The 11,446-nt window shown below is 35.7% G+C and overlaps 2 protein-coding genes across 2 annotated transcripts in view; both read right to left on the reverse strand.

The window, feature by feature from the left end:
- The window catches only part of LOC107676105 (peroxisomal membrane protein 11B), a 5,212-nt gene extending 4,185 nt beyond the window's left edge, over positions 1 to 1,027 (reverse strand). The window contains exons 1-2 of the mRNA XM_016470631.1: positions 749 to 1,027; positions 20 to 135 (exon numbers count right to left, since the gene is read on the reverse strand). Coding sequence (XP_016326117.1) covers positions 20 to 135; positions 749 to 807 — 175 coding nt within the window. The 5' untranslated portion in view covers positions 808 to 1,027. The remainder of the gene's footprint in view (positions 1 to 19; positions 136 to 748) is intronic.
- A 1,122-nt stretch (positions 1,028 to 2,149) lies between these two features.
- LOC107676106 (GTP-binding protein Rit1-like) overlaps positions 2,150 to 11,446 on the reverse strand; it is a 13,375-nt gene continuing 4,078 nt past the window's right edge. Inside the window, exons 3-6 of the mRNA XM_016470633.1 lie at positions 9,783 to 9,839; positions 7,857 to 7,930; positions 4,924 to 5,115; positions 2,150 to 3,139 (exon numbers count right to left, since the gene is read on the reverse strand). Of these exons, the coding sequence (XP_016326119.1) occupies positions 2,909 to 3,139; positions 4,924 to 5,115; positions 7,857 to 7,930; positions 9,783 to 9,839 (554 nt within the window). The 3' untranslated portion in view covers positions 2,150 to 2,908. The remainder of the gene's footprint in view (positions 3,140 to 4,923; positions 5,116 to 7,856; positions 7,931 to 9,782; positions 9,840 to 11,446) is intronic.

Genomic DNA, 11,446 nt, shown 5'->3' on the forward strand with positions numbered 1-11,446 from the left:
CAGGAGATCTTAAACGTACATTTTCTGGTCAGGCTCATGTGAGCTTCCAGCTGTTTGATGGTGTTCAGCAGCTCTGCTCTCGCTCCTCCCTTCTGCAGCGTGTAACCCAGCAGTGTGCAGGCGTACTGGGCAGCCCTGCTCAAACACAATCAATGAATGAAAATCAGCATTCACATTACACGGCTCCAATAAGCATCAGAACACTTACACAGCCGTTCACAAGTTCGGGATCAGTACGATTTATAATGTTTTATAAAGAAGTCTCTTCTGCTCATCAAGGCAACATTTACTTGATCAGAAATACAGAAAAAACTGTAATATTGTGATATTGTTGCATCAACTCACAAAAACACACTATAGCAACTGACATCAGCGCTCAAATGCCTGGTTACTTAAACATATGCTGGTTCTTTCCCAGTAAACCTTGCTTTAATAACCAGAGCATCCCTTATAATATGATTACACATATTGAAGTATTTAAGGTGTTAATTTTGGCATGGTACTGACTGGGTTTCATATCCATACACAATATTCACATGGTACTCAGAGGCACTTTAATAAATCCTAACTATGGCCTAAAACGTGATTGATACTGTACTTAATACTACTAATAGTAAAGTAGCTGAAAACAATAACGGTATCAATGAGCACAACTTCCAATGCAGCACTCGCGAGTCTCTAAATAGGCTGCAAACCTCATGCTGTCACGGAAACTAACTAGTTAGTGAGCGAGTGAGTGTTTGTTTACCTGAACACGCGCTCTTTGGCTTGACTCCGCGCGCTGAATCTCACCCACGACTCCATCATCACACACTCTCCGGGCCTGTGCGTCTTTTACGCGCCTCTTCGCTCAGATTCACGGCCAAACACACGTTAAACAAGCTCACCGTGAAGGTCCTTTGTGTTGTCAGAGAATACGCACTTCTGTCTGTAGTCTGGTGCTGGAATTATGTAGCATACTTGCTCTGTTGCACTTGATGTTTTTGTCGCTTTGACACTTTAATCCGCGTACGGCAGCCGAGGAGGGACACGCCCGCGTGTTCGCGTTTGAATAAACTGAAATCGCGTCATAAAATTGTCCTTGTATAAGAGTGAATCACGTTTTGACTTGTTTTTAATTTGTAATGAGAATGCACTTACAGTTTGTTTTGTAAGAGACTGTATAACTTTAAAATGTCCTCATTTGTAAGTCGCTTTGGATAAAAGCGTCTGATAAATGACTAAATAAATAAATAAAAATGTAACAACAAAAGTTCAATGAACTTACTGATGGTTTCTGGCGACTAACAATAAAAACAACCACCAGGGGTCGCCAAAAAATTAAAATGTATCAATTACTGATATATTTAATATTACTGATAATAACTCCAGCTACAATAAATGATCAGGCTAATAATAATAAAAATCAGACTGTTATAGATTGGTAAAGTGGATTTTATTTGAGAATCTCTGATGACAATAAATAAAGGAAAATATAGTAAACCCATTCTGCTTAAAAATAAAAAATCTAATAATCACAAGAAAAACAATGCCATGTATTTGCATGAAATGCCAAAACGAACAGACATACTATTCGAAGTTGATGCGTAGTAAGTGCACAGCATGTGTAAGAGAGGAAATCCACATCATGAGCCACATTAAGGTCTTGCACGTCCTACACACTGACTACAGAAACCACTGGAATATAAAAAGGACCGTGTAAAAAGGAAACTATTTTGTTTTCCATCGTAATCAAGTTGGTCAGTCTGTTAATGTGCTTAAAGGTGGACCCGAATATTGCTCAGCAAGATTAAAAAATAAAAAATAATAATAATAATCATTCATACAGTGTATTTTCCATCAAACACATCCTAGTTGATTGAATCTCACTTGTCCAAGTCATACTTCAGGTCAAAATATTATCAATTCTATTATAAAATAAATTCTATTTTGATTTAAGAAGAGTGCATTTTTAGGAGCATTGTTTTGCATTATTTTCATGACAATAAAGCAACCCCACTGTTAAATTTGCATTACCATAAAAAACTCTCATTACTGATTAATGAAAAATATATATTATTTAAATGGTAAAAATATTACTGTATTACAGTTACGATGATCTAATGAAAATTCCTGAATAATGAAAACTCAAAAGTAAAACATTCCACTATTTTTAAGAGAATTTGAGGGGAAAATGTGCTTCCAGTTATAATGAAAATATTTTGCAATGCATCCCATCTTATTAATTATTTATTTAAAAATATATATATATTAAAAAATGGGTGAAATGTGACCTGGACATGTTATTCACCCAGTTTTTGAGAAGAAGCTAAAGCAACTACAGCAAGGGTTTTTTCAAATGTGTCTAACAAATTGGTTTACAGTACTCATTATACCGGCAGATTAACATTTCTACCATAAACCCTTGCCTATTTACCCACCCTGCAACACGTTGCTTTCTTTTCTTTCTCTCCACTCTGCACCCCATGCTGTCTGCCCTCTTAAACTCATTCGACCTTCGTTTTTTTCCAACAAGCAAACCTCTGACCCGTGTCTGACGTGACCTTTTCAAAAAACACAAGTAGCACATCCTTCTTACATTCCCATCCGTTAAAATATGAGGTCCAACATTCCCCCCGACATTCACCTTCATAAAGTATAATGCTGTCCAAAACTGAAACATAATAACTACTGTCAAGTTTAATATTTCTTTCATAATCTCTAACATCAGTAAATCAGCCCACGTCCCAAATGATGACAGTGAGTGTGTCCTGCACAGTGAGGGTCCGGTCTAACTGAAATGATTGGGAGTGCATCATTGCAAACAATCAGACAGAAACTATAAATGCAGTTCTCAAACCATCTGAGGGAGATGGGACTAACACAGCTGCAGGTGAGAAGGCCACGGTATCCCAACATGCCCTTCTTCTCAGTGCTCGGACTGCTGTTTCTTATGGAAGGGGGCTTTAAGGCGGCTCCAGAAGGGATGGCTGCGCCGGGTTTTCCTCTCGCCGCCCCGCACCATCTCGGCCTCGTGCTGGCGGATCTGACGCACCAGTGCAGCAAACACATCGTCGATGTAATAGCGGAACGCCGCAGAGGTCTCAAAATACGGGCACTGGAACTCCCTCGCCAGCTGTTTGCCCTCCTCCACAGACACCTGAACGTGTGAAGACGAAACAAACAGCCCATCAGTCTAAGCTGCTTCATTTCGCTTGTGCCTAGTACGTCTCCAACATTAGATAATGATTAGACATGCACAAATAGTGGGTCATTTATTTGCACATTCTAATATGCTGATTTGCTGCTCAGCAAACTTTTCTAATTATTATCAATGCTGAAAACAGTTGCTCAATAGTTTTTGTGAGAACCATTGTAGAAAGAAATATTCTGCAACCTTATAAATGTCTGTCACTTTTGATCAAATTAATGCATCATTGCAAATTAATGCAATTAATGCATCAATAATTATAGCCTTTTGATGGACCTAAATTACTAATAAATGTAGTAACTAACAGCATCACGGTAACACACTACAGTAAGGTTTAATTCGTTAACATTAATTATTACATTAGGAATTATGAATTAACTAACAACAAAAATACTATCACAGCATTTATTCATCTACGTTAATGTTAATTTCACACAACCACTATCTAGAACAAGGTACATTAAAAATGTACACATATTTTCAAGACACTTCATATCTCCAAATGCACACACAGTGCAGCCTATCGCTAAAGAAATGTAGCACAACTTTGAATGTGAACAGACCTTCAAAATCATGTATACAGCCAATGATAACATTTGCAAGATCACCTACGGCGACTCTGTAGAAGTTACAGATGAGAGAAACTGTCTGGCTGGTACTTAAGATTGAGGAGCTCGTGCTATCTTGACTAGCGTTTGCCCAAAGGCATGTGAAGACCAGGAGGAGTCTGTTCTTCTCAGACGGCACAATGCTAGACTGTGAGACATCACAATGAGACATCAGCCCTACAGTGAAGCATGGAGGTGGCAGCACTGTGCATTAGGGATTCGTCCCTGTGGCAGGGAATGGAGACATCATAAAGAGAGAAGGAAAATGGTTGGAGCTTAGAACAGAAAAAAAGACCTTCAGGGCCATGACTTTGAAAAATGACTTAAAACCAAACAGGTTGAAGTCCTTGTCAAAATCCAGACCATGAACCACCAACAGATATGCACCAATGCTATAAAGTGCTGCAGGGATGGCGTATTTTTGTAGGTCAAAACCTAGCAACAAGTTGCATTTTAGCACTTCTGGCTCCACTGTCTAGAAGTCATTGGGTTTTATGAATGGGTTTTTGGTTAAATGCCTGAAATAAAGTCTGTAGTTCAAACAAGCTCAAGATATTTTTATGTTTTATTCCACGACATAAAATACATCAGTAAAGTAAAGCTTTTACTTGTCTTGAAAAAGGTGGTTGATAACAAGTGTATAAATGAGACTACATTGGTTGTTGTGGACACTGAACAGATAAACTTGTGAGTTTATCTTTAAAAAAAAAGATAAACTTGCAAAGGTTATCATTGGCTGAATACATGATTTTGAAGGATGTCCCAGTCTTTAAGTCATGTGACCATGCTGTAGTTCATTTACAGCCTACATTTAGCTTTTTAATGCGTTTAGGCTTCAAAATTCAAACAGGCTTCAAACTTTTGTGGGTCACAGAGCTTATTTTCCGCAATAATCCAAAATCCCATTAGGTTTTTGTCGAGGGAATCAGGGTGATGCTAACTTAAAGGTTGGCCTATAAAAATAAGTCATCACAGTGGTATATAACTGCTAAAATGTCACATTATAGACTATAGTATTTTGAATGGGATGCATCATAGTTCAATAACGTTACGCAATATTATGCAATAGAGTCAGAAGGGGGTGAATATTTCTGAGCTACAGGGGTTTCAGGTAAAGCGTCTCACCTGTCTGAGATGGGCCAGGTCAGACTTGTTTCCCACCAGCACGACGGGGGTGTCGACGGTGCGCCGCACGCGGTAGATCAGCTGCTTGAAGTGGCGAGCCTCCTGGAAACTGCGGCGGTCCGTGATGGAGTATGAGATGATGAAACCTTCACCCGCTCGCATGTACTGATCACGCATGGCTGTGAACTCTGCCTGGTTTCAAACAAAGAGATCTTCTTTACAAACTCACTGTCTTGTATCCATGTCCGTATCATGCAAAATTACAGGATTTATCAGATTTCCAAGGTCATGACAGGAGCAGAAAGATTAGGGCTGGGCAATAAAACACTATTTTTTTATGTCGATAATGAGAAGCTCAGTCTAGCACACAGCAGAAATAAAAGTGACAACAGCCAGTCAGTGCATGTCTCTAATAAATCTGCATGTTCTGTGTGTCTCTGTGTGAATGAATGGCGTGGATTCGTCTGATACACAAACTCAAACTCATGAGACGCTCAATGTTTTCAAAGTCTACATCTCAATATATGAGGACATGAACACATGAACCTCAATCTCTAGAGCTGCTCTGAGAGTCACTTCACCAGCTTTACACAGTTTCATTAGAGAAAAAACTACAGTCAAACACACACTGAAACTGAAAGCAAAGACCTACGAAAGCGATCTGTACATAAACATACCGCAGTTTATAATTAAAAAAAAATGAATTTTTTTATTTAAATGCATTCATGCCACCTCTGAGCCTCGTTAAACAGTCTGCAAATATTCCTTAATGCCACATTTGTGTGCATTACGGAAAAAGATGAATTGTTGCAAAGATGAATTGTTGATACTGATTTCATTTGACTGGTAACTTTAACTTATTCTTCCTGGTTATGTCTTATTATTTTAATTGAATTTATTGTTTACTTAATGTGAAAAAGTTCATTTAAAATGTATTGACATAAAAGATGATATACATTTAATAAAGTTAGAAAAAAATGGAATTACAAAGGTTAAAAAAAAGCCCCTGTAAATCACTTTAAGGAGTCAAATATCGCCTCATAATGGGAAGGTTCATTTCTGTCATTGATCAGAAGGTAATCTACAAATCATGCAATACTGTACTAATAAGAAGTGTTTTTATGGAGGGCTTAGCTAATCAAGCCAATTGGAGACAATTACTAATCATTCTCATTTTTTACTAAATCATTCTTTCATTTTATTATTAGTAGTAGTAGTAGTAGTAGTAGTATTAAACACAATGTATCTTTAATTTGGACAGAATTGCAGGGTGCCTGTCTTGATATCCAAGAAGTTTTAGTGAAAATATGAAAAGTTTAATGTTATTACTAGGGATGTAATCATTCACTCAACTGATTCGATTCGATTCACGATTTTGATTTCACGGTTCGATTCGATTCACGATCTTTTTTTTTTTTACACAAAATGAGATTTAAGACAAATTATAAATTAAATGTGTCCTTTTATTATTGCTTGGACAAAATGCTGCACATTTCTTTGTGAAATTGAAATATAACACTATGATAATATACTAATATAGCACTTGCATATTACTGCTCTTTTGTTGGTTTTGATTGCTTCTATTGTTCTCATTTGTTAGTCGCTTTGGATAAAAGTGTCTGCTAAATGACAAAATGTAAATATGAACTTTAATATGCGTTAGACAGAGGCAAGAGGAAAATAAATAATACCATAGAAAGACAGTAAGTTCCCCTCAGACATACATTCATATAAACTCCTTCCCCTAATTGAATCGCGATTTGTTTAGCATCTCAACCGATTTGAATCGTCACATATTTGAATCGATTTTCAACCGGCTCTCGGTTAATCGTTACATCCCTAGTTATTATAGATTATAAAGGGTTTTATAATTAAATACATCCAAAACGTCATCTAAAATTACCATTATTAACTCCCACCCCTGCCCCCGCAGTGAATTTTGGCCATTTCCACCACTGATTACTACTGTATAGCCTACTAAGTAAGAATAATATCTCAAAGTAATAAAAATATTACAAATTTAAGGAATATCATACAACCAAGGTATTTTTTCATTCATTTATACAGTTCTGTTGTGCAGCACGCTTAGCTTGACAATAAAAATGCAATGTTATGTTGTGAATAAATTTCATTTGATTACATTTTTAAACAATTATCAAACAGTTAAAGTTAATAAATTTAGACACTTTTTTTTTTTTTTTTACGTCTAACAAACACGTGGAAAGTATTTCCTTCCCCATTAACAGTAGATGAATATTGCAATAAATCATATGATATGGAAAAAAATATTGTGATAATATTTTTGGCCATATTGCCCAGCCCTAATTGGATATAACTTTACACAATGTTAATAAGCAATTTTACCACATTAGTCTCTTGTTCAAATACAATCTCACATATAGGTCTTGTGACTATATTTCTGGCACCATAATGCATTCCTGTAAACCAGATTTTTGTTTGTTTTAAAAAAACCAAGAGATCAGTTCAGATTGGTCGATTGGTCAAAATTTGTATGTCGTAATCAACATTATACCACAGATGCATTATGAAACACTACTTGAATGTTTCAACAATGTTCCCAAATGAACCTTAAACACTACATTATTACATACAACTCGTGATAAGATGACTAATGTATTTTATAACATTGCTGAGTGATCCAATGACGAAAAAGATGCTGATTAAGATAAAAAAACATCGTGCCTGATGTGTGTTTGTGTGTCTTGTGAAGTGACAACCGCAAAGACAGAGACAGGAAAAGGGAAGTGAGACACATTTGGTTGAAGGAGAATGACCTTCTTATAGTCTGCAAAATAAAGTGTTAAGTTGAGCACCACAGTTTACCACAGACAGGTTTTGCACTTCACAGTTGGTCTGATTCTTGTCTTGTTTTCCATGTGTCCTTCTTTAATCACACCACCTCTCCCGCCTACCTGTCCTGCTGTGTCCAAGATGTCCAGGTTTGCTGGCTCATCGTCAATGCGGATCTGTGTTTTATAGGCATCCTCTAGGAACAGAAAAACACACGCATGAAGGTTGATGAGAGATCGCAACAACATTAAACAGTTTAACAGACAAAAAACCCTTAAATGGGAAGGGACATCTGTTTTACATTTAGGGGGAATATTTAGTAAAGACACAGAAGATGCACTACTATTCAAAGGCTTTTTTTAAGGACGCATTAAATTAATCAAAAGTAATGACAATAAAGACATTGTATAGTGAAGACATTTATATTCTTGCAAGTTCTATTTCAAATAAATGCTGATCTTTCTGTTCATCAAAGAATCCTGAAAAGGAAACTCCAGGTATCCACAAAAATATGAAGCAGCACAACTGTTTTCAACATTGATAATATTAAGAAATCTTTCTTTAGGAGCAAATCAGCATGTTAGAATGATTTCTGAAGGATCATGTGACACTGAAGCCTGGAGTAATGATGCTGAAAATTCAGCTTTCATCACAGCAATAAATTACATTTTAAAATAGATTACAACAGAAAACAGTTATTTTAAATTGTAATGATATTTCACAATATTACAGTTTTTAATACTGTACAGACACAGACAGACACAACACCTGACAGTCTCAAGAAAAATCTATGAAAATAGATTAAAGAAAGAAAATAAGCATGGCATGTAAAAATAAACCAATTTACATAATAGATGTTTACATAAAGACAAATTATAAGATGATATTATTAGATAATTATTAGATATCATTATTAGATAATATTATTATATTAGATAAATTATACAAATTATTACATCATAAAAATAAATTAGACATCAACTTAAAAGTGTCATTTCTGTGCCACTACCAAAAAAAATCACTGTTTTCAAACAGGTTGCACATTAAAGGAACAGTTCATCCAAAAATGAAAATTTGCTGAAAATGTGCTCACCCTCAGGTCGTCCAAGATGTAGATGAGTTTGTTTCTTCATGGGAACAGATTTGGAGAAATGTAGCATTACATCACTTGCTCAGCAATGGATCCTCTGCAGTGAATGGGTGCCGTCAGAATGAGAGTCCAAACAGCTGATGAAAACATCACAATAATCCACACCACTCCGGTCCATCAGTTAATGTCTTGTGAGGAGAAAAGCTGCGTGTTTGTAATAAACAAATCCATCATTAAGACGTTTTTATGTTAAACCTTTGCTTCTGGCCAAAATATGAGTCCATAATCCATAATAATGCTTCCTCCAGTGAAAAAAGTCCTGTTACACTCTCACAATCAAAATCCACTGACATATTTGTTTAGAACGGTTTTGTATTGTTTTCACTTGTAAACGGTGCTTGATCTGTGCTTATTTCTCCCCTGATTTAGACAAGATCACTGGAGAAAGAAATATTATGGATAGAGGACTTGTATTTTAGCTGGAATTTAAAAACAGTTAAAAGCGACATAATAATGGATTTGTTTCTTACAAACATGAAGCTTTTCACTTTACAAGACGTTAACTGATGGAATGGACTGGTGTGGATTACTTGTGGATTATTGTGATGTTTTTGGACTCTCATTCTGACGGCACCCATTCACTGGTGAGCAAGTGATGTAATGCTACATTTCTCCAAATCTGTTCCCATGAAGGAACAAACTCATCTACATCTTGGGTGTCCTGAGGGTGACTAAATTTCAGTAAATTTTCATTTTTGGACAAACTGTTCTTTTAAACTTGGATAGGAAAAAAAATTTGACTGAAATTTACTGGGCCACATTTTGACAGTCATCCTGAATTCACCCAAATTCGTTGGTCATCTATATTTGTGGCATCACAAAAATGTAACGCAATATCAATCTGAAATGTAAAAGACTTGATTGATGAGTTAAGAGGGCATGTTAATAATTTCCTTACCGATAGTAGGGTCATGATCCTCTGGAAATCTGTGACTTATAAACTGCATGATGATGGCTACGAGACAAAGAGAATAAGACAAGCAGAGTTCTTACATAATTGTGGTACCATGAAATTCAATGAGAAGAGTGTATTTGCTCTGTATGTGCTCTCTGCTCTGTTCCCATGGAGACAGTGATATAAAGAGAGAATATCAGTCACCCTAAAGAACCTTCTGCAGTGCACTCTCAAACAATGAGATCCTCACCAGGTGACCTCCGCTCATCTCCTAGGCAACAGACTCCTGGAGGGGAAGGAAGTTGCTAGGCACCTGCGCCTTCATAACGACCAGACTGAAGCACTGAGCCAACACCCACACTTTTATTGTCTGCCTGCCTGTGACTGTACATCTAAGGCTGTGAAACCAGCCCTCTGTCTGACCACAATAACTGCTACAGTGAAAGAAAACCACTGGAAGAGCATGTAGAAATCAGGAACAAGGGTCAATCGCACTAAATTATTTCATGCCAGAATCAAAGGAAGAAATTAGGAATTTAAAATTTAGTTGAAGAAAGGGAAGTCTATTTAAAGGGACAGTTCACCCAAAAAATTTAAAACAATTTAAAAAATGAAAACTGTAACATTTTTAATCAAATGTATTTTCAAATTCTCTACACCCTAGTGAATTACTATTTCATTATTTTATGGTACATCTATTTTGTGCTAAGTATACTACAAATATATTTACATATTTATATGCTTAATAAAAATACCCTGCAATTGTACTTTTAGTATACTAAACTGTTATACTTAAAGTCTGCCAAATTGGAACAACTAATTTTGTACTAGTGCACTTTAATTTTCTGGAAGTAGTGCTGAGGTCCAACTAAAGATATTCTGAAGTATATCTGATTGTGCTGAAGTGGAACTATTGCACGTATACTTCAGGTACACTTTAAATATCTTGCATTTAAAGACTGATATTATACAGTGATCCTTATTAATAGTGATATTAAAACACATTTTAGGCATAATATTAGGAAATATGCATTGTGCAATAAAGAAATACTCCAAATGAAGTTTAATTATAATTTTATATCAGTAAGTCTTAAGTGATATGTCAATAAATATGTTAATGGATTTGAAGCATACTTAGTATGAAATAAATGTATATTAAATAAATTATAGCATAGGTTTTTTTTTATTAGGGCATTTCAACACAAAACAAAAACAAACATTTTTGAAACAAAAAGATACATGTAGATGTTTATGTTATATGTGATATGTTATGGCAGGCCAAATCAAAGGTTGACCACGACCAATCAAAGGTTGATCTTAACCACGACCAATTTTCAACCTGTTTATAAGGACAGACATCATGATATAGTAATTCTTTCTGAAATTTGCCTTGTCGACGTCACTAATTGAAATGAAGGCTTTTCAACTGATTATACTTAGGGCAGCAAAAATATTTTCTTTAATACTTTCTGAGAACCGCTCTTATAGTTGCATGAAATATAAATGTACTCTATCTATTCAGTAAATGCATGATATAACATCCAATAAATGATTAATCCATGTCTATGTTAAAACCTTGGAATGATCAATCAAAATGAAATCATTCGATCTTCTGTTGACAATGACAGATGCTGACTTGGGAATGGGAAACAATAAAACCAATAAAG

The sequence above is a fragment of the Sinocyclocheilus anshuiensis genome, unplaced genomic scaffold (genome assembly GCF_001515605.1).
Source record: "Sinocyclocheilus anshuiensis isolate Anshui unplaced genomic scaffold, SAMN03320099.WGS_v1.1 scaffold3153, whole genome shotgun sequence".
NCBI classification, from domain to species: Eukaryota; Metazoa; Chordata; class Actinopteri; order Cypriniformes; family Cyprinidae; genus Sinocyclocheilus; species Sinocyclocheilus anshuiensis.